At 45.4% G+C, this 26,076-nt stretch overlaps 1 protein-coding gene across 1 annotated transcript; it reads left to right on the top strand.

Moving 5' to 3' along the window:
• The first annotated feature begins 907 nt into the window (after positions 1-907).
• Positions 908-25,495, top strand: LOC121862070 (ATP-dependent (S)-NAD(P)H-hydrate dehydratase-like). The gene is made up of 2 exons (XM_042360005.1): positions 908-970; positions 23,581-25,495. The coding sequence occupies exon 2, from the start codon at positions 23,603-23,605 to the stop codon at positions 24,524-24,526; it is 924 nt and encodes a 307-aa protein (XP_042215939.1). The 5' UTR covers positions 908-970; positions 23,581-23,602; the 3' UTR covers positions 24,527-25,495.
• Positions 25,496-26,076: the final 581 nt, after the last annotated feature.

Below are 26,076 nucleotides of genomic sequence, written 5' to 3'. Positions count from 1 at the left end.
AGAAACGAACTGCAGAAACTTGTCTAAGTAGTGGGATCCTCATGTTAAGACAGGTGTGGTACATGACAGGTGTGTTAGGTGATGACTGGTGTGTTAGGTGATGACAGGTGTGTTAGGGGTGATGACAGGTGTGTTAGGTGATGACAGGTGTGTTAGGTGATGACTGGTGTGTTAGGTGATGACAGGGGTGTTAGGTGATTAAGTAGGTGTGGTACATGACAGGTGTGTTAGGTGATGACTGGTGTGTTAGGGGTGATGACAGGTGTTAGGTGATGACAGGTGTGTTAGGTGATGACAGGTGTGTTAGATGATGACAGGTGTGTTAGGTGATGACAGGTGTGTTAGGTGATGACTGGGTGTTAGGTGATGACAGGTGTGTAGTGATGACAGGGTGTGTTAGGTGATGATAGGTGTTAGGTGATGACAGGTGTGTTAGGTGATGACTGGTGTGTTAGGGTGATGACAGGTGTGGTAGATGATGACAGGTGTTAGATGATGACAGGTATGTTAGGGTGATGACAGGTGTGTAGTAAGTAGGTGATGACAGGTGTGTTAGGGTGATGACAGGTGTGACAGGTATAAGTTAGGGTGGTGATGATTGGTGTGTTAGGGTGATGACAGGTGTGGTAGATGATGACAGGTGTGTTAGATGATGACAGGTGTGTTAGGTGATGACAGGTGGGTAGGTGATGACTTGGTGTGTTAGGTGATGGCAGTACAAAAAGGTGTGGAGAGAGAGAGAGAGAGAGAGAGAGAGAGAGAGAGAGAGAGAGAGAGAGAGAGAGAGAGAGAGAGAGAGAGGTAACCAGTGCCAAACCTTGCTGGGGAGAGAAGGGGTGGTGGGGGGGGTGTGTTCTGAAAAGGCGAGGTTGGTTTTGAGCGTGTGAGTCCTTCCTTGAAGTCACACACACACACACACAGTCACTCTCTTCTTGTTACAGCGTCTTCCACTCTCCAATAAACAGTCCAGGTAACGTGTGTGTGTGTGTGTGTGTGTGTGTGTGTGTGTGTGTGTGTGTGTGTGTGTGTGTGTGTGTGTGTGTGTGTGTGTGTGTGTGTGTGTGTGTGGTACCGTGAGTTAGTGTTGTATCCCAGCACAGTACCGTGGTTAGTGATATCCCAGCACAGTACCGTGGGTTAGTGTTATATCCCAGCACTAGTACCGTGGGTTAGTGTTATATCCTAGCACTAGTACCGTGGTTTAGTGTTGTATTCCAGCACTAGTACCGTGGGTTAGTGTTGTATCCCAGCACTAGTACCGTGGGTTAGTGTTATATCCTAGCACTAGTACCGTGGTTTAGTGTTGTATCCCAGCACTAGTACCGTGGGTTAGTGTTATATCCCAGCATTAGTACCGTGGGTTAGTGTTATATCCCAGCACTAGTACCGTGGGTTAGTGTTATATCCTAGCACTAGTACCGTGGTTTAGTGTTGTATCCCAGCATTAGTACCGTGGGTTAGTGTTATATCCCAGCACTAGTACATAAACATAAGAACATAAGAAAATAAGGAGTCTGCAATAGGCCGGTTGGCCTGTGCCTGGCAGCTCCTGTCGAGAGTTACTACCACTCTCTATCATCCATGAATCTATCTAGCCTCCTTTTGAAACTTTCCAGAGTTCCCGCACTTACTACAAAGTTGCTAAGCTTGTTCCACTCGTCCACCACCCTATTTGTGAACCAGTTTCTTCCTATCTCCCTCCTAAATGTAAACTTATCCAACTTGAATCCGTTGCTCCGAGTCCTATCCTGCTCGGATATTATAAGAACTTTATCTATATCCCCTTTATTGATTCCTTTCACCCACTTAAATACTTCTATCATATCTCCCCACCCTTCGTCTTTCTAGGGAATGCAAGTTAAGTTTCTTTAACCTATCCTGATATGGAAGGTTTCTAAGTCCCGGAATCATTTTTGTCATTCTTCGCTGCACTGACTCTAGTGAATTTATATCCATTCTATAATAGGGGCACCAGAACTGAACCGCATAATCGAGGTGTGGCCTAACTAGCGCAAGATATAGTTGCAATAAGACCTCTGCACTCTTGTTACTTACACTTCTAGATATAAAACCCAATACTCTGTTTGCCTTATTTCGAACATTAACGCACTGTTTTCTAGGCCGTAGGTCCGGCCTTACAAGTACCCCTAGGTCTCTTTCACAAGTCGACTTCTCTAGGTTGATGTTGTTAAGGCTGTATACATTATAAGTATTTGTTCTTCCAATATTAAGTATGCTGCACTTGCTGGTGTTGAATTTAATTTGCCATTTTTCAGACCACCCCTGCAGTTTATTTAGATCCTCCTGTAATGCATTTGCATCCTGCCCTGAATTAATTTGCTGCCCTATTTTGGTGTCATCCGCAAACTTGCTTATGTCACTGCTGATCCCAGTATCTAAATCGTTTATGTAGATTATGAACAAGAGTGGGCCTAGTACTGACCCCTGGGGAACCCCACTGGTTACACGGCCCCACTCACATTTAACACCATCTACGCTGACCCTCTGCGTTCTATCGGTGAGCCATAATTTATCCAATTTAAAAATCCTTCTCGATACCATGAGCCTTTAATTTTTCTCAGAAGCCTCTGATGCGGTACTCTGTCAAATGCTTTGCTAAAGTCTAAGTAAATAACATCGTAATTTTCGTCATTATCTACTACCTCGAAGACTTTCCTAAAAAACGTTAGCAGATTTGTTAGACAAGATTTTCCCTTTGTAAACCCATGTTGAGAGTCGTAGATTAATTTGCTTTTCTCTAGATGCTATCTGCTATAATTGATTCAAGAAATTTCCCCATTACTGACGTCAAACTGATCGGCCGGTAATTTGACGCTGATGCTCTGTCTCCCTTTTTGAATATGGGTACTACATTCGCCTGTTTCCACAACTCTGTTACAACTCCCGTGTCTAATGATTTTGTAAATAAGTTTACGAGGGGTCCGCTAATCTGTTCCCTACACTCTTTTAAGACTCGAGGAAAAATTTCATCCGGCCCTGGGGATTTTGTGTTCTTTAGTTTATTTATCTTCTTAAGAACATCCTCTTTTCTGATGGTGATATTCTTTAATTTCTCTTCTTCCTTTCCCTTAAATATCAGTTCCACCTCCGGAATTTCATCCCAAATTTCTTCTGTGAAAACTGATAAGAAGTAGCTGTTCAATGCTTTGCTCATGTCTTCACTGCCATTTATCAATTCTCCCCTCCCTGACTTTAAAGGCCCAACTTTGTCCTTGACCTTTGTCCTATATACCTGGAAAAATCCCTTGGGATTCGCCTTGGATTCTCTTGCTATTTTGATTTCATAGTCTCTCTTTGCTTTCCTTACATTTTTCTTAACATTCCTAGATAGTTCATTATACCTGTTTCTGAGCTGCTCCTCCCCTCCCTTTAATTTCTTATATATTCCTTTCTTCATTCCTATGTCATGTTTAAGTTTTCTGGCCATCCACCTTGGCTCATTCTTATTTGACCTAATTTTTCTGTGTGGTATATTTTGTTCTTGTGCTTTATGTAGTATACTAGTGAATATATTATAGTCATGATCAATTGTTGTGTCATCTATGACCTCACCCCTTCCTACTGGGAACTGACGTGACTGTTCCCAGGTGACCTCACCTAGGTACCTTCTTAACCCCTGATAATCCGCCAACTGAAAGTTTGGGACTCTGACCATATTGTCATTGTTTTTCGTTTCTCAATTTAGGGTGAACCTGATTTCTCTGTGATCACTGTTACCTAGTTCTTCCCCTACTGTGATATCTCTGATAATATTTTCTTTATTTGTTAATACTAGGTCTAATATATTGTCACCTCTAGTAGGTTCTGTAATTAGTTGTTTCAAAAAATTGTCCTTTACTGCGTCTAGGAAGTCTTCAGATTCATAGTCGCCTACAATGTTGTCCCAGTCAATATTTCTGAAGTTGAAATCCCCCATAATGCATAGGTTGTTATATTTTGCTGCCCTACTCATTTCCTGCCATATGGGCTGAGCTGCTTCTTTGCTAAGACTTGGGGGCCTGTAAATCACTCCCATAATTAGTTTTTCTCTTCCTTCCGTGATTTCTACCCACACAGACTCGGTTCCTATTTCACCCTTTATTGAATTATTAGTACAACATTTTAATGTATCCTTGACGAAGAGTGCAACCCCCTCCCCCCTTCCTACCTTCCCTGTCCTTGTGAAAAAGGTTGTACCCTTTTTTGTGGTACTCTGATAAAAAAATTTTGCTCGCCAGTTTCATCCAAGTTTCGGTGATTGCTATGACGTCTACATTCTCGGTACATACAACCGCTCTCAGCAAGTCTATTTTATTTCTAACGCTCCTACTGTTTGTATAGTATACATTTAAACCTACCCTTCCCTGGTCCTGTTTTACCCCTTGTCCTGAGTAACCAATTTACTTTCCAGGACCTGCTTGATTTTTTACTCCCACTTTCCCCGACCTCTCTCTACTGGCAGCCCTCCCTTCAGGTATTGACAATTTCAAAGCTCAGGGATGCAGACAACGTCTTTACCCCTCACAGGGGGGAGACAAAGTGCACTCCGTCGCGACTGTACAGGTAGTCGTTGCCACCGAATCGTTGCCAGTTATCAATAGTCTTTAACCATTGTTTTGCTACAATGTTTTTCCAGTCCCCGGCAATTTATAGCAATTGCCCTGGACAGCCATTCACGACCAACCCCTCTTCTGGGCAAGACACCACATATCGGGATCCCTCCCCTATCTCTAATCTTCCCCAGCGCCTCCTATACCTCTTGAAAAGTTCCTCCTCCCTAACCTTACCTATGTCGTTTTCCTCACACTAAGACACACTACTGGATTGGAGTACCCTCTGACAAAACCCTGTCTAACCTCTCGGCTACATGCCCTATCCCAGCCCCAGGAAAACACACCCTAGTCCCTACGTTTCCTATCTCTCACACACAAAAGAAAGCCCTATCCATAAACCTCACCTGGCTGTCTGCTTCCACGACCTTACCTGTGGGCAGGGTTTGTACAACTGCCCTTTCCTCTCCTTGATCCATACCGTCCTGCCTCTTGCTTCCTCGCCAGCTTCCTGCAGCACCTGGTGGGGTTACTACCTCCACACCCTGGTCAGCTTTCCAGAGCCTGACCTGGTCACTGGAACAACCACTCTCCACGCCTGCTCTCCTCCTTCCGCAGGTGTCCTGCTAGACAGGACACCTACCTGAAGGGATTCCGTCGAGGGCTTCATTTTCCCCCTTTAGTGTGTCAACCTCCTCCTCAACTGCACCCCAGCTGCCTTAACAAATTACAGCAAGGGGTTCGTCTTTTCCCCACACTCCCCTCCTCTTCCCCACGACCCACAACGATCCGGCGGCCATTTCTTGGTCTCTAACGGGAGCACGATCAGGCACGACCTTCCCCTACTCAAGCTGGGTCAGAGGTCAACTAACGCAGGTTAGTGTATATCAACACTAATTACCGTGGGTTAGTGTTATATCCCAGCACTAGTACGGTAGGTTATTATTTATCCAACAGTACCGTGGGTTTAGTGCACCAGTGTGAGCGGAGGCTGTATGAAGGACTGGTGGAACAGGTTAACCAGTGCTGTTGACGGTTGTCCGAGGTATTCCAGATTGGTATTGGCAAGTGAAGTCACACCGTAAACTAACTTGACCCAAGCCAACCCAGCCACCTAACTCAGACTTGATCAAATATAGAACACGCATGTTTATTTTGATTAGTGTGTGTGTGTGTGTGTGTGTGTGAACCGCGGGTTAGTGTTATATCCCAGCACTAGTACCGTGGGTTAGTGTTATATCCCAGCACTAGTACCGTGGGTTAGTGTTATATCCCAGCATAGTACCGTGGGTTAGTGCACCAGTGTGAGCGGAGAAGTAATGAAGGACTGGTGGAACGAGTTAACCAGTGCTGTTGACGGTTGTCCGGTATTCCAGTTGGTATTGGCAAGTAGAGGTCACACCGTAAACTAACCCGGCCAGCCAACCAGCCACCTGTCAGACTTGATCAAATATAGAACACGCATGTTTATTTTTGATTAGTGTGTGTGTGTGTGTGTGTGTGTGTGTGTGTGTGTGTGTGTGTGTGTGTGTGTGTGTGTGTGTGTGTGTGTGTGTGTGTGTGTGTGTGTGTGTGTGTGTGTGTGTGTGTGTGTGTGTGTGTGTGTGTGTGTGTGTGTGTGTGTGTGTGTGTGTGTGTGTGTGTGTGTGTATGTGTGTGTGTGTGTGTGTGTGTGTGTGTGTGTGTGTGTGTGTGTGTGTGTGTGTGTGTGTGTGTGTGTGTGTGTGTGGTGTGTGTGTGTGTGTGTGTGTGTGTGTGTGTGTGTGTGTATGTGTGTGTGTGTATGTGTGTGTGTGTGTGTGTGTGTATGTGTGTGTGTGTGTATGTGTGTGTGTGTGTGTGTGTGTGTGTGTGCACGCTACTTTGCTGTTGCTGGGAATCGAGTATGACGATCGTCCAGCTATGATACACTAATATGAGTTATTAAGGATGTCACCTACGTTGGTGAGTTCTGAGTTGAGTCGAGAGGCCGATACGGGGTCGGCAGGGTCGTCCACAGGTGTTGCAGATGTGGAGGGCTACATCTAGTGCGGGAGAGGCGGCGGCAGCGTCTTTCCGGCGTTGGCACTTGTCTGCCTCATTATGCGGTTGGACTAATTCGAAAGTATTGACACCGTCTTGTGTGGTGCTCCTCCACGCGTTACAGTGTGGAGTAATCGTCTCCCAGGTGAGGGGTTGATTTGACACTTCAGTTACTCACCAGCGTTACGTTTACTATTCGTTATGTGACCGTGAAGTAGCTGCTTTGGCAGTCTACTGTCGTCCTTGTCGGTAACGTGGCCAGTCCAGCAGCGTAGTTGTTAATGGATAATGGTAGCCTTGATGGTTCTACCCTTGGTGTCAGCGAGAATACTGGTATTTGTTCTCTTGTCTTCCCAGCGAACTCGGAGGATGGAACGTAGACTACGTTGGTGAAAGTTTTCAAGTGTCTTGAGGTGCCTCCTGTATGTGACCCATGTCTCACTGCCATATAGCAGGGTGGGGAGGACCACTGCTCGATATACGTGTAACTTTGTACAGTAGATAATTTCAGCTGGAAGACACGGGTACGGAGTCTGCCAAAGCGTTTGACATCTGATCCGATGTTGAATTTTGATCAGTAATATACAGAACACCACCTCATCGGCTTTGTTTTGGCCTGAGAATTATTGGTTCTGGACTGTCTGGTACTCCTCCTTGTGTTGGCTCTCGTGAACTGTCTGGTACTTACTACAGTGTCCTTGTGTTGGCTCGTGGACTGTCTGGTACTTACCACCAGTGTCCTTGTGTTCTCTCGTGGACTGTCGGACTTACCTACAGTGTACTTGTTGGCTCTCGTGGACTGTCTGGCACTTACCTACAGTGTACTTGTGTTGGCTCTCGTGGACTGTCTGGCACTTACCACCAGTGTACTTGTGTTGGCTCTCGTGGACTGTCTGGTACTTACCTACAGTGTCCTTGTGTTGCTCTCGTGGACTGTCTGGCACTTACCTACAGTGTACTTGTGTTGGCTCTCGTGGGCTGTCTGGCACTTACCTACAGTGTACTTGTGTTGGCTCTCGTGGACTGTCTGGCACTTACCTACAGTGTACTTGTGTTGGCTCTCGTGGACTGTCTGGCACCTTACTACAGTGTACTTGTGTTGGCCTCGTGGACTGTCTGGCACTTACCTACAGGTACTTGTTGGCTCTCGTGGACTGTCTGGTACTTACTCAGTGTACTTGTGTTGGCTCTCGTGGACTGTCTGGCACAGTGACGTTGGCTCTTGACTGCCACTTACCACAGTGTACTGTGTGGCTCTCGTGGACTGTTCACACCAGATGTGTGTTGGTTCTCGTGGACTGTCTCACCACCTACACAGTGTACTTGTGTTGGCTCTCGTGGACTGTCTGGCACTTACCTACAGTGTACTTGGGCTGTGTGACATCTCTTATGTTCTTGTGTTGGAACTATCATCTGTTATGGTAGGGAGGTACGGGTGACCTCCAGGATGGCTTCCCTCCACCAGGTTAACGCCAAATAACTCACCCAGGCGAGGCAGCGGCGTGTATTGGTGGGTGAGGAGAGGCAGCGGCGTGTATTGGTGGGTGAGGCGAGGCAGCGGCGTGTGAGGGTGAGGGTGAGGCAGCGGCGGCGTGTATTGGTGGGTGGCGAGGCAGCGGCGTGTATTGGTGGGTGAGGCGAGGCAGCGGCGTGTATTGGTGGGTGAGGAGGAGCAGCGGCGTATTGGTGGGTGAGGGCGAGGCAGCGCGTGTATTGGTGGGTGAGGCGAGGCAGTGGCGTGTATTGGTGAGGCGAGGCAGCGGTGTGTATTGGTGTGAGGGAGGCAGCGGCGGTATTGGTGGGTGAGGCGAGGCAGCGGCGTGTATTGGTGGGTGAGGAGGCAGCGGCGTGTATTGGTGGGTGAGGCGAGGCAGAGGCGTGTTTTGGTGGGTGAGGCGAGGCAGCGGCGTGTATGGTGGGTGAGGCGAGGCAGCGGCGTATTGGTGGGTTAGGTTGGTAGGGAAGCGTCTCACTGGCTATATATACCAGTGCACCTGTGTGACTCCCTACCTCTTAACAATGGGTACCACTTTATATTATTGTCCGCGTAGAGTTAAGTGGTCTGGTGACGTCCTTGTCTTAAACTGTCATTGTACTGGAGGCTGGTGACGTCCTTGTCTTAAGCTGTCATTGTACTGGAGGGCTGGTGACGTCCTTGTCTTAAACTGTCATTGTACTGGAGGGTTGGTGATGTCCTTGTCTTAAACTGTCATTGTACTGGAGGGCTCGTGACGTCCTTGTCTTAAGCTGTCATTGTACTGGGGGCTGGTGACGTCCTTGTCTTAAACTGTCATTGTACTGGAGGGCTGGTGACGTCCTTGTCTTAAACTGTCATTGTACTGGAGGGCTCTGACGTCCTTGTCTTAAGCTGTCATTGTACTGGAGGGCTGGTGACGTCCTTGTCTTAAACTGTCATTGTACTGGAGGCGACGTCCTTGTCTTAAGCTGTCATTGTACTGGAGGGTGACGTCCTTGTCTTAAACTGTCATTGTACTGGAGGGCTGGTGACGTCCTTGTCTTAAGCTGTCATTGTACTGAGGGCTGGTGACGTCCTTGTCTTAAACTGTCATTGTACTGGAGGGCTGGTGACGTCCTTGTCTTAAAACTGTCATTGTACTGGAGGGCTGGTGACGTCCTTGTCTTAGCTGTCATTGTACTGGGGGCTGGTGACGTCCTTGTCTTAAACTGTCATTGTACCTGGAGGGCTGGTGACGTCCTTGTCTTAAGCTGTCATTGTACTGAGGGCTGGTGACGTCCTTGTCTTAAACTGTCATTGTACTGGAGGGCTGGTGACGTCCTGTCTTAAACTGTCATTGTACTGGAGGGCTGGTGACGTCCTTGTCTTAAACTGTCATTGTACTGGAGGGCTGGTGATGTCCTTGTCTTACTGGAGGGCTGGTGACGTCCTTGTCTTAAACTGTCATTGTACTGGAGGGCTGGTGACGTCCTTGTCTTAAACTGTCATTGTACGGAGGGCTGGTGACGTCCTTGTCTTAAACTGTCATTGTACTGGAGGCTGGTGACGTCCTTGTCTTAAACTGTCATTGTACTGGAGGGCTGGTGACGTCCTTGTCTTAACTGTCATTGTACTGGAGGGCTGGTGACGTCCTTGTCTTAAACCTGTCATTGTACTGGAGGGCTGGTGACGTCCTTGTCTTAAACTGTCATTGTACCTGGAGGGCTGGTGATGTCCTTGTCTTAAGCTGTCATTGTACTGGAGGGCTGGTGACGTCCTTGTCTTAAACTGTCATTGTACTGGAGGGCTGGTGATGTCCTTGTCTTAAGCTGTCATTGTACTGAGGGCTGGTGACGTCCTTGTTAAGCTGTCATTGTACTGGAGCTGGTGACGTCCTTGTCTTAAACTGTCATTGTACTGAGGGCTGGTGACGTCCTTGTCTTAAACTGTCATTGTACTGGAGGGCGACGTCCTTGTCTTAAACTGTATCATGGTGACGTCCTTGTCTTAAACTGTCATTGTACTGGAGGGCTGGTGACGTCCTTGTCTTAAACTGTCATTGTACTGAAAGACACACACAGTGATATATCTTATGCACACATTGTTCCCTTGCTGTTCAAAAGATACATTTACGTTCACATGTATTACTGTACGTGTGTGTGCTTCCTGCCCAGCTTACGTGTATGTGAGAGAGAGAGAGAGAGTACTCTGTATCACCTTTGAGATAAAACAAATTACTCGATAGGAGTTATGTAGCACTGATGCTGCACAAGGTAAATTAACTCCCCTGCACCACCCTAGTCACGACACCCTGGTCCAGCTGCCGTCAACACTACACTAAGACGCTTGGGGTTGTGTTAGTTGTGTGAATAAGTGTTAGTCTACTGTAGGGTTCTAGGCTCTCAGCATCGTAACTTTATTTTTGTTATTTTGTGTTCTTCACCTTAACCAGTTTGGTATAGTGAGGAGAACGGTCTGAGTCAAGTACCGTCCCGTAATAATGAGCCAGATGTATGATGATTCACCCGTCACTACAGTATAGTGTATGTTAATGCACAGCTTGTAACGTGTTGTCATATGTGGGATAACCACGTCCTAAACACAACAACAGGTGGTAGTGGTTATGGTGATAGTAGTGGTGGTGGTGGTTGTGGTGGTTGTAGTGGTGGTGGTGTGGTGTGTTAGTGGTGGTGGTGGTGGTGGTGGTGGTGGTGGTGGGTAGTAGTAGTGGTGGTGGTGGTGGTGGTGGTGGTGGTGGTGGTGGTGGTAGTAGTAGTAGTAGTAGTAGTGTAGTAGTAGTAGTAGTAGTAGTAGTAGTAGTAGTAGTAGTAGTGGTGGTGGTGGTGGTGGTAGTGGTGGTTGTGGTGGTGGTGGTGGTGTTAGTGGTGGTGGTGGTGGTGGTGGTGGTGGTGAGTGTAGTAGTTGGGTGGTATAGTAGTAGTAGTAGTGGTGGTGGTGGTGGTGGTGGTGGTGGTGGTGGTGGTGGTGTGGTTGTGGTGTGTGGTGGTGGTGGTGGTGGTGGTGGTAGTAGTAGTGGTGGTGGTGGTGTGGTGGTTGTGGTGGTAGTGGTGGTGGTAGTGGTGGTGGTGGTGGTGGTGGTGGGGTGGTGGTGGTGGTGGTGGTGGTAGTAGTAGTAGTGGTAATATTAGTGGTGGTGGCGGTAGTGGTGGTGGGTGGGGATGTAGTAGTAGTGGTGGTGGTGATTTAGATGTGTGGTGGTGGTAGTAGTGGTGGTGGTAATGGTGAGTGGTGGTGGTGGTGGTGGTGGTGGTAGTTGGTGAGACAGGAGGAAGGCGGCTGCTGCCACAGTCAAATATCGAGGAGTTTCTCTCACCTCCACCTTGATTTTCTCCACCACTGGCCAGAGGTCGTCCAAGGCTTCTATACCTCCAGCCTGACAGGTGGTGTGCCAAGCTGTCTTTACCTCGGCCTGGCCATGGTCGTGGCCAGGGCTGCTCCTCCACCACTGAGAGGTCGTGCCAAGGCTGTCTCCTCAGTACTGGCTAGAGGTCGTGGCCAAGGCTGTCTATACCTCCAGTACTGGCCAGAGGTCGTGAGGCTGTCTATACCTCCACCTGGCCAGAGGTCGTGGCCAAGGCTGTCTCTCCACCACTGGCCAGGTCGTGGCCAAGGCTGTCTATACCTCCACCACTGGCCAGAGGTCGTGGCCAAGGCTGTCTATACTCCACCACTGGCCAGAGGTCGTGGCCAAGGCTGTCTATACCTCCACCACTGGCCAGGAGGTCGTGGCCAAGGCTGTCTATACCTCCACCACTGGCCAGAGGTCAGGACCAGGCTACACTCCACCACCACTGGCCAGAGGTCGTGCCAAGGCTGTCCTACCTCCAGCACTGGCCAGAGGTCGTGGCCAAGGCTGTCTATACCTCCACCACTGGCCAGAGGTCGTGGCCAGGCTATCTGCTCCTCACCACTGGCCAGAGGTCGTGGCCAAGGCTGTCTATACCTCCACCACTGGCCAGGTGTGGCAAGGCGTCTTACCTCCACCACTGGCCAGAGGTCAGGACCAAGGCTGTCTATACCTACCACTGGCCAGAGGTCGTGGCCAAGGCTGTCTATACCTCCACCACTGGCCATAGGTCGTGGCCAGGCTATCTATACCTCCACCACTGGCCAGAGGTCGTGGCCAGGCTGTCTATACCTCCACCACTGGCCAGAGGTGTGGCTAAGGCTGTCTATCCTCCACCACTGGCCAGAGGTCGTGGCCAAGGCTGCCTATACCTCCACCACTGGCCAGAGGTCAGGACCAAGGGTGTCTATACCTCCACCACTGGCCAGAGGTCGTGGCCAAGGCTGTCTATTCCACCTGGCCAGTCGTGGCCAGGCTGTCTCCTCCACCACTGGCCAGAGGTCGTGGCCAAGGCTGTCTATACCTCCACCACTGGCCAGAGGTCGTCGCCAAGGCTGTCTATACCTCCACCACTGGCCAAGGTGTGAAGGCTGTCTATACCTCCACCACTGGCCAGAGGTCGTGGCCAAGGCTGTCTATACCTCCACCACTGGCCAGAGGTCAGGACAGAGCTGTCTATACCTCCACCACTGGCCAGAGGTCAGGACCAAGGCTGTCTATCTCCTGCAGCAGAGGTCGTGGCCAAGGCTGTCTTTACCTCCAGTACTGGCCAGAGGTCGTGGCCAAGGCTGTCTATACCTCACCACTGGCCAGAGGTCAGGACCAAGGCTGTTTATACCTCCACCACTGGCCAGAGGTCAGGACCAAGGCGTCTATATCTCCACCACTGGCCAGAGGTCGTGGCCAAGGCTGTCTTCCTCAGTACTGGCCAGAGGTCGGACCAAGGCTGTCTATCTCCACCATTGGCCATAGGTCGTGGCCAAGGCTATACCTCCAGTACTGGCCAGAGGTCGTGGCCAAGGCTGTCTATACCTCCACCACTGGCCATAGGTCGTGGGCATCTATACCTCCACCACTAGCCAGAGGTCGTGGCCAGGCTGTCTACTCCTCCACCACTGGCCAGAGGTGTGGCCAAGGCTGTCTATACCTCCACCACTGGCCAGAGGTCAGGACCAGGTGTCTATACCTCCACCACTGGCCGGGGTCGTGGGGCTGTCTATACCTCCACCACTGGCCAGAGGTCAGACCCAGGGTGTCTATACCTCCACCACTGGCCAGAGGTCAGGACCAAGGCTGTCTATACCTCCACCACTGGCCAGAGGTCGTAGCCAAGGCTGTCTATACCTCCACCACTGGCCAGAGGTCAGGACCAAGGGTGTCTATACCTACCACTGGCCAGAGGTCAGGACCAAGGGTGTCTATACCTCCACCACTGGCCAGAGGTCGTGGCCAAGGCTGTCTATACCTCCACCACTGGCAGAGGTCAGGACCAAGGGTGTCTATATCTCCACCACTGGCCAGAGGTCAGGACCAGGGTGTCTATACCTCCACCACTGGCCAGAGGTCGTAGCCAAGGCTGTCTATACCTCCCACTGGCCAGAGGTCAGGACAAGGCTGTCTATACCTCCACCACTAGCCAGAGGTCGTGGCCAAGGCTGTCTATACCTCCACCACTGGCCAGAGGTCGTGGCCAAGGCTGTCTATACCTCCACCACTGGCCAGAGGTCAGGACCAAGGGTGTCTATACCTCCACCACTGGCCAGGGTCGTGGCCAAGGCTGTCTATGCCTCCACCACTGGCCAGAGGTCGTGGAGGCTGTCTATCCTCCACCACTGGCCAGAGGTCGTGGCCAAGGGTGTCTATACCTCCACCACTGGCCAGTCAGGACAAGGGGTGTCTATACCTCCACCACTGGCCAGAGGTCGTGGCCAAGGCTCTCTACCTCCACCACTGGCCAAGAGGGCAGGACCAGGGTGTCTATACCTCCACCACTGGCCAGAGGTCGTGGCCAAGGCTGTCTATACCTCCACCACTGGCCAGAGGTCAGGACCAAGGCTGTCTATACCTCCACCACTGGCCAGAGGTCGTGGCCAAGGCTGTCTATACCTCCACCACTGGCCGAGGTCAGGACCAAGGCTGTCTATACCTCACCACTGGCCAGAGGTCGTGACAAGGCTGTCTATACCTCCACCACTGGCCAGAGGTCGTGACCAGGGCTGTCTATACCTCCACCACTGGCCAGAGGTCAGGACCAAGCTGTCTATACCTCCAGTACTGGCCAGAGGTCGTGACCAAGGCTGTCTATACCTCCACCACTGGCCAGAGGTCAGGACCAAGGCTGTCTATACCTCCAGTACTGGCCAGAGGTCGTGGCCAAGGCTGTCTATACCTCCACCACTGGCCAGAGGTCAGGACCAAGGCTGTCTATACTCCAGTACTGGCCAGAGGTCGTGGCCAAGGCTGTCTATACCTCCACCACTGGCCAGAGGTCAGGACCAAGGCTGTCTATACCTCCATCACTGGCAGAGGTCGTGGCCAAGGCTGTCTACCTCCACCACTGGCCAGAGTCCGTGGCCAAGGCTGTCTATACCTCCACCACTGGCCAGAGGTCGTGGCCAAGCTGTCTCCTCACCACTGGCCAGAGGTCGTGGCCAGGCTGTCTATACCTCCATCACTGGCCAGAGGTCGTGACCAAGGCTGTCTATACCTCCACCACTGGCCAGAGGTCGTGCGCAAGGCTGTCTATACCTCCACCACTGGGAGGTCAGGACCAAGGCTGTCTATACCTCCACCACTGGCCAGAGGTCAGGACCAAGGCTGTCTATACCTCCAGTACTGGCCAGAGGTCGTGGCCAGGCTGTCTATACCTCCACCACTGGCCAGAGGTCAGGACCAAGGCTGTCTATAACTCCACCACTGGCCAGGGTCGTGGCCAAGGCTGTCTATACCTCCATCACTGGCCAGAGGTGTGACCAAGGCTGTCTATACCTCCACACTGGCCAGGGTCGTGGCCAAGGCTGTCTATACCTCCACCACTGGCCAGAGGTCGTGGCCAAGGCTGTCTATACCCACCACTGGCCAGAGGTCGTGGCCAAGGCTGTCTATACCTCCACCACTGGCCAGAGGTCGTGACCAAGGCTGTCTATACCTCCATCACTGGCCAGAGGTCGTGACCAAGGCTGTCTATACCTCCACCACTGGCCAGAGGTCGTGGCCAAGGCTGTCTATACCTCCACCACTGGCCAGGTCGTGAGCTGTCTATACCTCCACCACTGGCCAGAGGTCAGGACCAAGGCTGTCTATACCTCCAGTACTGGCCAGAGGTCGTGGCCAAGGCTGTCTATACCTCCACCACTGGCCAGAGGTCGTGGCCAAGGCTGTCTATACCTCCATCACTGGCCAGAGGTCGTGGCCAAGGCTGTCTATACCTCCACCACTGGCCAGAGGTCAGGACCAAGGGTGTCTATACCTCCACCACTGGCCAGAGGTCAGGACCAAGGGTGTGTAACGTGAGGGCTACATCATTAATGGGGCTGGTCGTAAAACACTGTTGTCAGATCCATGGAGCATCTAAAGAGTAACATCGTCATAACTAAACAACGTTGACCGGGACAATGATAAGTGAGGACTCACTTTACATAACTGTTAACTGTGTCATCTCCCTCTTAAGTAAGGCATCATGATAAACGGCTCACGTGCTTCTAGTCATGACTGATGTACTGTACAAGTCCCATAATCTGTGGTTTAAACAGGTCTTGGCATGATGTTTACTCATGTTAAACAAAATAGAATAATAAAAGTATAATTTAAAAAATGGGATTTTACGTACATATTTTTGTGATGAATATAATGTATTAGAATTCCGTTCATAAGTGTGGGTGTTGGTAACTCAGGGGCTGCCTGCACTGTGCAGCACTTCAACAACTGTATATATTTATTTATCTTGGAAGCATTATTCTGCCGTATAGTTTATCCTTGGGTGATATATATCTTGAGACACTGATTTTCCTCTACAATATATATATATATATATATATATATATATATATATATATATATATATATATATATATATATATATATATATATATATATATATATATATATATATATATATATATATATATATATAAATAATTATCTCAGTAACCCGGGTCTCTGTTAGTTGGTTATTTTTACCCGTCTTGTCCACCTGTTGTCTGGGAACTGAACAAATTATTTTTAGTCTGGAGACTGTTCAGTAACACACACACATACATGTTGTTAAGTTCGGTTCAGCTCACCATTATGAAGTTCACAAGAACTTACGCTAAACGTTGGCCTCATCATTATAACATTAACCAACTACACATTAATGGAAAACAGGGTCTGTCCCCAAACATTATGAACAAAATAAATTAATGATACTTAGTTACACTCTTAAGAACTAGGGTGAGTGACACACCTTTATTTAAATCACTTATAATATTGACAAAATCATTCATATCCCAGAAATAATTATTTTTGAAAATGAAGGATTGATCCTCAAAAGTTATTTCTTTTGCCAAGCCATAATTAGAGTCTCAGTATAAACACAACATGAAGCATTTAGTTTAGACGCCTGACATAAGTGGCTGAGACTAATCTTATAGTTAGTCAACCTCACCTTCAACAGCTGCACCTTGAAGTGAGAATAAGAGTACTAACCTAACCTAACCTAACCTAACCTAACCTAACCTAACCTAACCTAACCTAACCTAACCTAACCTAACCTAACCTAACCACCTCTCACTTGTGTCCAACTCATCCATAATTATTTTTCAAGGGGTCAGTCCCAATACAGTAGCGACGGTTCCACACTCACCTCGGAGGTTACTGGGCCAAGTACGGTAGTTCTGGCCTCAGCAATAACATGAGATTTGAGCAGTTGTAGTGGATACTCTCCCCTACAACTGCTGACTGATCTCTTGCCCTCCGCCTACCAGCCATTTCACCCATAAAATTTTAGTTCTCTTGGTGTAATTCAAGATTATATTCTTTAAATCAACACTGCACTGTATTATATATTGTCAATATGTAAAATAAAATTAAAAATGACCAATAATTTGACTGGAAACACAGAAAAAAAGCGTTTATGTTGAAGAGAGTCTGAAGCAAGATGTTACCTCCACTGAAAAGACACAAAGACTGTCGCCTGTATGGTGTGTTGAAAGGCTGTTTGGCACGCTAAAAACTAGTTTCCCTGTACTTAAATTATGTTAAATAATTGTTAAAATGACTAAAAAATTTAATATAAGACTTTTAAAATTATTGAATAGTACAAACTTCTTGATATTTACTAAAATATTAAGGAATTTAAGCCCAAGAGCAATTACTGTATTGGCGGACTAATACGACAGCTAGTGTGCAAGCGAAAACATGTTGAGGGGCGCTCGTAAGGAATTCGTTAATCGAGGGATTGCTCATTAACCGAAGTTAAGAATCTTATGGAAGGTAATTAGTTAACCGAAATTTCGTTAACCGAGGGATCACTGTATAGTACAGCTCCTCCCCGACTTACGACCTATTCGACTTACGTCCACCCGCACTTACGACCCGCCTCAGTTGTACCAAAATTTGGTCAAATTACGTATTTTCGAGTCCCAAAGTCAGTACACAGACAAAATTTTCATCTATAATTCACTTTAAAATGGCTGGCAAGCTTAAAAGTGAGAGTTTTGTGGTGCTGAGAAGAAAAAGAGACACCCATTTTAGATTTTCTATGTGTTTTTTAAGCATTTCCGACTTACGACCTGGATGTCGGTCCCTAACCCCGTCGTAAGTCGGGGAGCAGCTGTATACAGGTAGTAGGTGGTAGGCAGCTACCGAACAGGGAGGTACTACCGCCTGGGAAGATATTGGCAGCATAATGTGTTGTCTAATGGTAGACCCTGCTGCCATATGGCATCACGAAAATTGTGACCAAGTCCCAGGTTGCTAATCTGACTTTCTGCCTCATTTACACACAATTGTAGGGTCTCAATTGTTTCTATTACATGACAAAACAACATACATATATATAGCGTTTCTCACTGTTGATTTTTTTTCATTCCTGCATTTCTTTGTATTTATTATTATCACAGTGTTATTATTATTATTACCATTAATATTTTATTTTACTTTTTATTATAAATTTTATTTACTATGAATTATTACTATTATTAAATTTTTGTCCCCCCCCAGGCCCTGATGTGGGTCAGTGACCTGTGCCGGGTGGGCTAATCCCTGTAAAAAAAAAAAAAAAAAACTGTATATAGGTTAGTTGGCAGTACTGTATATGACTTGGCACAAATATACAAAACAAGGAAAGGAATGTTTGGGGCAATGTTGTACATCATGATGAGACACTTGTGATGCAGACACTCAGACAGTGATCAGACGGCCGCTCGCTAGATGGAAAAATGAATGTTCAAGTGTACAAGTTTTTTAGTCACGAAAATACAAACCTGTTCGGACTTTTCAATAACATGAGCGAGTCTTAACAAAAGTGAAATAGACCCAAAGTATTTATTCTTCATGTTAATTGTTGCACCAACAAATCTCTAGATTTTCAGCATTTATATTTGCTTTAAGTGTTTGATTGATTAACCCTCTCGTGCACACGGTATGTTTTTAAGATTCCGTGACCACAACAAAAGTCTCGTGGGACAACTCACGTGAGGTCTGGTCATTGTTCTGCAGCCAGATTTATTCCACAAAATAATTAGATTTTTCTTTTCTTCATGATTTATACATCACTGGCTTCACTATTGTTTTGACTTTAACTTAAGTAAAAATAAAATAAAAAAGATGAGAATAAGACTACTGTACTGTACATATTTTCATTAAAAAACAAAAACAAAATATTTGTGTTCCCAGCATCTTATCTAGGATATTTTATCACAAACTTACCAAGGTATTACAGTAGGGGTCCTCGACTTATGAACGTCTGACTTACGAACGCCCGCCGATACAAACGAGGTTAATCTTGAAATTTACAGTTTTATTTATTTTTTTATTTTTTTGCGGGGATTAGCCAACCCGGGCACAGGTTACTGACCCACATCGGGGCCTGGGGGGGGGGCGAATATGTAGTACTGTAGTAGTAGTAGTAATAATAATAATAATAATAATAATAATAATAATAATAATAATAATAATAATAATAATAATAATAATAATAATTCATAGAACTAAAAAAAAATAATAATAATAAAATAAAGAACCATAAAGAAATACAAAACTGAAAAAAAAATAAATAAAAAGTGAGAAACAATATATGTATGTTGTGTTGTCAATAGTAAGAGAAACAATTGAGACCCTGCAATTGTGTGTAAATGAGGCAGAAAGTCAGATCATCAACCTGGGACTTGGTCACATATGGCAGCAGGGTCTACCATTAGACAACACATGCTTCCAATGTCTTCCCAGTACCTCCCTGTTTGATAGCTACCTGTTACCTGATGACTTATTTTTTACTCTCATTTGTTCGCTTTTGTCATTCCATTTCTTCTTTTCTCTTGAATTAAGTGATTTTAGATGTATATAATGACTTAAGATATGATATACAGTAATGGAATTTTAAACATTGTTCTGTAAGTACAGGTATGCACATAGCATGTGTTCCAACTTATGTACATTTCCGACTTAAGATCGTCCTCAGGAATGGAACCCATTCGTAACTTTGGGAACCCCGATACTGTACAGTACTGTACTATACTCAGGGCCGGATTTACCAATAGGCCAAGTAGGCCATTGGCCTAGGGCCCACCGGTATCTGGGGGCCCACTGAAACTTATGTCGTGCAGCGTGCCAGCGTATAACCTTGTTTCAAGTGTACACCGAGTATTTCATTATGTAATATATTCACAACCATAAGGGCCCCTGTACAATAGGTATAGGGCCCAGAGTATGGGGCCCCTGTACAATAAGTATAGGCCCGCAGTGGTCTTCAACTGGTGGGCCACGGGGTGGTTCTCAGGTGGGCCACGGACTAGGCCCAATAGTCAAATGAAAACCGCGTTAAGTGAATAACAGAACATATGGGATTAATTCCAATAGAACCCAGCCCGACCCCCAAACTCCACTTTTTGACGACAAATAACTATTCCGAGCCAGACACTCACACCGCGTAGCTGTGGAAAAAACCACGTAGTGAAAGTTCAGCTTTGGCAAGGCAACGCAAGAATGATAAAACTTTAAGGAAATATATATATATATATATATATATATATATATATATATATATATATATATATATATATATATATATATATATATATATATATATATACAGTAGTACCCCGATTTACACGGTCAATTGAACCCACAGGGTACCGCGGAAAGTGAAATCCGCGTAAATGGAACAACAGAACATATGGGATTAATTCCAATAGAGACTGGCCCGCCCCCAAACTCCACTTTTTGACGACACACAACTATGTTGTAGTAAAAATTTTATCTTAACTTTATGACGATATGAACACACAATTAATATAGAAGAGGTTAGGTTAGGAAAAATAAAGGTTAAGTTAGGAAAAATAAAGGTTAGGTTAGGAAAACTAAAAGTTAAGTGTAACACTTACGTTAGTAGAAGAGATGGGTCGGCATACGGGGCCTGGAGGGATGAAACTGCCACGGCTAGGTCAAGCGTCGTCTTTCCTCCCTCCCTCCCTCCCCGGGTGGACACGTCATATTACTTTAAACCAATTACAGCTAGCAGCAGAGGAGGGTAGGGATGCATGGCCAATCACAGTCCGATACGTCATATGACGTCAGTGATAACGCAACAGAGACATGCACTGCGCAACCTTACCGCGCGGCTTGCCCAGGCGGGAGGAGGGAGCAGGCGGGTGGGGCGAATCTAAAAATAGCATTAAGCCGGACACTCTGCGCGTATATGGGTAGATGAACCGCGGAAAGTGAAAGTTCGGTTCTGGCAAGACACCGCGTATATGAGAAATCGCGTAAAGTGAAACCGCGTAAAGCGGGGTACAGCTGTACTGTATTGTATATGAAGGGTACAGGTATTAATAAGCACAGATTATTACAGTAACATATCTGTACTAATTAATGAAAAACAAATAAATATTATTGTATTGTAGTATCATGAATGAGTCAGTACTTTAGACAAACAGTGAAGGGAAGGGGGTGGCGTGGCGTGGTCACTTTTACTCCTCAATGGATCCTTCAACCTCTTACTAGCTCACAATGAGAGGTTAACCTTATAAAATGTCATTGACTTGACTTAGGAGAATATAACTTGCATTCCTGAAATTCTTTTAAGATAGCGAATAATTTGAGTATAAACATCCCTTAGTTTGCACCAGACATAATAATTTTAGTAATTAACTTAGTGCATTTAAGTACAGGTTGTGATAATTTATGTGGTTGCATTTTCAAAACTTTGTGACGACTCATGTTTAAGGTGTCTCCATATGCCCTGGTTTATTCATTGATCAGTTGTTAAGTGCAATAGTAGCCCTGTCGAGTTATCATGTACAGTATCAATAAATTTAAAAATAAAAATTATAATGTAAAATGCTATAAGACAATGGTTTAGTAGTGCTGTTAATGTGTGTCTTGGCATGTCACCTCACCACCTGACTCCTGAACAAACTCTTCATCAACTTCTAGAAATCTTACAATGTGCTTGGCAAGCTCAAAACACACACACATACACACCGGAATTAAGACAACAAGCATCCAGTGAGGATCTTGTTGTGACTGCACGGTGGCGAATTAAAAGATCAGCTGTTGAGGAGCTTATTGCTTGGCAACACTGGTGCATGTTACCACTTCTTTCTCCTTTCTCACTCTATATTTTAAAATGTTATGTAATATAATGTTGAAGGGATAGAACTTTGCTCATTTATGTGTATACTTATCACAATCTCCCTAAAAATACTTTAGGTTTCGTGTTTATTCAAGACATCTTCAGGTCATGAGACCCACTAATCCCCCACCCAAGAAAGAGTGACCTGACATGCCATCAGAAGGTCAGTAATGAGACCACTAATCTCCCACCCTACCTCCACCTGACATTGCGTCAGGTCTTCCCCCCCCCAAAAAAAAAGAAAATAAAAAAAACTTTCATCGTTATTCAAGAAATTTTCAGAAAATTCTCTCGATTTTCAACGTCGGAAAATTTTTTCCTAAAGCTGGAAATTTAGGGAACATTCCGGCTTTGGGAACGATTTTCCGAGCAAATTTCAATTCCGGCTATCGGAGATTTCCCGGTTTGAGGTATTCCGGTTTGAGGTATTCCAGCTAACGGAGATATTACTGTATTTAGCTATAAAAGTGGAATTTTATGAGCAGTCCAACAGTGGCTTTGGAATTTTTAAATGACTATTTATGGGGAAGGTGAGAGAGGAGATAGAGACAAATGTGACCTACCACCACGGTTGACAGGAGGAAACTGATGGCCGGAGAGACTTGACCCATGTTTTGGTACTTTCTGGAAGCTTCCCTCATATGATGCACAAAAATTTGACACAATTATCTTGAAAATTTTTTGGGGGGGACCAATTTTTTAAGTTAATGGCGCGATTGATAACACCAATACAAATAGTGATATACAGTGATCCCTCAGTTAACGAGCGCCTCGGTTAACGAGATTTCGGTTTACGATTTACCTTCCATAAGATTCTTAACTTCGGTTAACGAGCAATCCCTCGATTAACGAGTTTTTTACGAGCCTACTTCAACATGTTTTCGCTTGCATTTGGCGGTCCACCAGCTGTAGTATTAGTCCGCCAATACAGTAATCGGTTGTAGGGCTTAAATTCCTTACTATTTTAATAAATATCAAGAAGTTTATACTATTCAATAATTTTAAAAGTTTAATATTAACTTTTTTAGTCATTTTAACAATTATTGAACATAATTGAAGGTAAAGAAACTAGTTTCTGGCGTGCCATCCAGCCTGTTAATACACCAGACAGGCGTTAGTCTCTCTCTGTTTTCAGTGGAGGTAACATCTTGCTTGAGACTCTTCAACTAAACGCTTTTTTTCTGTGTTTCCAAGCAAATTATTGGTCATTTTGAAATTTATTTTACATATTGACAATATATAATGCAGTGCAGTGTTGATTTAAAGAAAATAATCTTGAATTACACCAAGAGAACTAAAATTTTATGGGTGAAATGGTGCCATGGGGTGACTTCTCTTCCACCCCAATGCCTTCTCTTCTTCCTTCTCCTCCACCCCCATTCTAATTCCCATCATCATCATCATCCAGGAGCCTTCTACATACACACCTCAAAGAAAGTGAACTTTTCTACCTTTTTTGTTGAATTTAGGCAATTTTCGGTGAGCTGGAACCAATTACCCAAAAACCCATTGAAACAATGGTTTCGGTTAACAATGGTTTCGGTTAACGAGCAACCTGCTGGAACGAATTGTGCTTGTTAACCGAGGGACCACTGTACAATGATTTGAAGCTACAGTATTTGTGTCATAATGCACGAGAGTTAATTTGTACCGTGTGATCATCCGTTTGTCTGTGTATTCTTTATAACTTTTTCATCCATTTTCTTTTCTTTTCAACACTGTATTGTATTGTAAGGCTCAGGTTTTTACTACACAACTTCATTTCTTTTTCTTTCATTTTCTGAGAAATTTTCTTTTCATCACAGTTCTAGGAAATTTCCTTCTGTACTGTTCATACTGTTATTTGTTTCAGGTGTGTTGGGGCACTCCGCAGGATGTCCACCAACGGGCCGCAGTTAACGAGCTTAGTGTCAGAGGTGGTGCCACCCCTGACCTATGCCGCTCATAAGGGTCAGGCCGGTAGAATTGGTATCATGGGTGGATCCTTGGAGTACACGGGTGCCCCTTACTTCTGTGCCATGACGGCTCTACGTATCGGTGCAGATCTGGCTCACATTTTCTGCCATCGCGACGCAGCCGTGCCCCTCAAGTCATATTCGCCCGAGCTGATTGTCCATCCTCTGCTAGACGCTAACGACCCAATGTCAGAAATTGACGAGTGGTTGCCTCGTCTTCATGCCTTAGTGTTGGGCCCTGGTCTTGGTAGACGGCCTCAGACATTTGCAACCTTGGGCCACGTGATTGAGGCAGCCAAGGATCGCCAGTTGTTACTCATCATTGATGCCGACGCTCTTTTCTACCTCAATGAAAACTATGATACTCTACAGGGATATAGCAATGCCATCCTCACTCCAAACAAAGTGGAGTTCGCTCGCCTGTATAGAGCAGTGTTGAAGGGAGACATGAAGGCCGAGCACGTTACACCAGATCACGTTCAGCAGGTGGCTAAGAAATTAGGTGTCACTATTGCTTGTAAAGGTAACGTAGACATTATTGCGTCTGGTGACATCGTAATCACCTGCGAGATTCCCGGGTCTCCCAGGCGATGCGGCGGCCAAGGCGACGTTCTTAGCGGGGCTGCTGCCATCTTGCTTTACTGGGCATTTGGCACAGCAACTGCCTCAAAAGAGAAGCCAGCTTACACACCCACAGTAGTGGCTGCCTGGGGTGCCTGTGCCTTAACCCGTCGAGCTTCTGGTCTGGCCTTCACTCAACGTGGTCGAGGTGCTCTCACCACAGACATGCTTCAGTTTATCAGTCAGGCTTTCACATCACTTTTTGTTAGCAAGACAAAATGAAGTTGTCATCAAGTTGATCCATTTCCCTCCGTCCAAAGCTCCATGTAGGTGGCCCACTACAGCTCCAAGTGTCTATGATAATGTTGGCAGGAAGCAGTTAATGCCTGCAGTACTTTGCTGCTTAACACCGAGTATTTTGTTACTACCGCACACTACCTCTTTATCTTCTCATCCTCAACAAATAATGTTTTATGATGTATTTGATTGATTAAAATTATAATCTTTCTGGTTCTGTAAGTTATAGTATTTAAATCTAAAATCAACAATCAAAAGTGAACTAGGATTAGTCATTGGCTACGTTAAACTGCAATTGAAAAATATTCCTTTCACACCAAACATTGTCGGTCAGGACAGTCAAGTCTTCCTTATCCTCATCCATTTTTGGTAGTAAACATTTTCAAAGTTTCCCATTACATTTCTAAGTTTATGTTATGTCATGTCATGTCAAGTCATGTTATGTCATGTATACAGTACAGTATCTCACTCTCTGGTTAGTGAACTTTTTGTGTCAGGCTGGTGTGTCTGTCAGTCTATAAGTATAAGTCACGTTACTCTCACCAATCTCGTCAATTTCTTTTAATAATTGTGGATTGTTTTAGATCATCTCACCTAACATAATTTTATCATCTCAACTGTTTTTTCTTTATGATTTTCTTGTTTTTGTGCTAAAATATAAATATGTTTTCCTTCACTGTTAAAAGTTCAGGTTAGTGGAAAACTTTCACTGAGAGCTAAGGAGGACATGTTGGGTTCATAGTCTTGCATTCATATTCCATTCCCTGCCATGTGTCATAAGAGCTGTGTATTGTTATTTGTTAATGATGTCGTTCATAACCAACTGCTACGTTCACTGATAAAACACTTTCTAAATGGCCAAACTATTAAGGCTTAAAATGTCATATATGGTATTATTAGTTAACAAGCTGTGTAAACTATATATGGTATTAGTTAACAAGCTGTGTAAACTCATATATGGTATTATTAGTTAACAAGCTGTGTAAACTATATATGGTATTAGTTAACAAGCTGTGTAAACTCATATATGGTATTATTAGTTAACAAGCTGTGTAAACTCATATATGGTATTATTAGTTAACAAGCTGTGTAAACTCATTTATGGTATTAGTTAACAAGCTGTGTAAACTCATATATGGTATTATTAGTTAACAAGCTGTGTGAACTCATTTATGGTATTAGTTAACAAGCTGTGTAAACTCATATATGGTATTAGTTAACAAGCTGTGTAAACTCATTTATGGTATTAGTTAACAAGCTGTGTAAACTCATATATGGTATTATTAGTTAACAAGCTGTGTAAACTCATATATGGTATTAGTTAACAAGCTGTGTAAACTCATGTATGGTATTAGTTAACAAGCTGTGTAAACTCATATATGGTATTAGTTAACAAGCTGTGTAAACTCATATATGGTATTAGTTAACAAGCTGTGTAAACTCATATATGGTATTATTAGTTAACAAGCTGGTCATTATTAGTTAACAAGCAAACTCATATATTATAACAAGCTGTGTAAACTCATATATGGTAT

The sequence above is a fragment of the Homarus americanus genome, unplaced genomic scaffold, assembly GCF_018991925.1.
Source record: "Homarus americanus isolate GMGI-L3 unplaced genomic scaffold, GMGI_Hamer_2.0 scaffold25013, whole genome shotgun sequence".
Taxonomy (NCBI): domain Eukaryota; kingdom Metazoa; phylum Arthropoda; class Malacostraca; order Decapoda; family Nephropidae; genus Homarus; species Homarus americanus.
The sequence above is the reverse complement of the archived record's forward strand: the minus strand, read 5'-3'. Positions and strand labels throughout refer to the sequence as shown.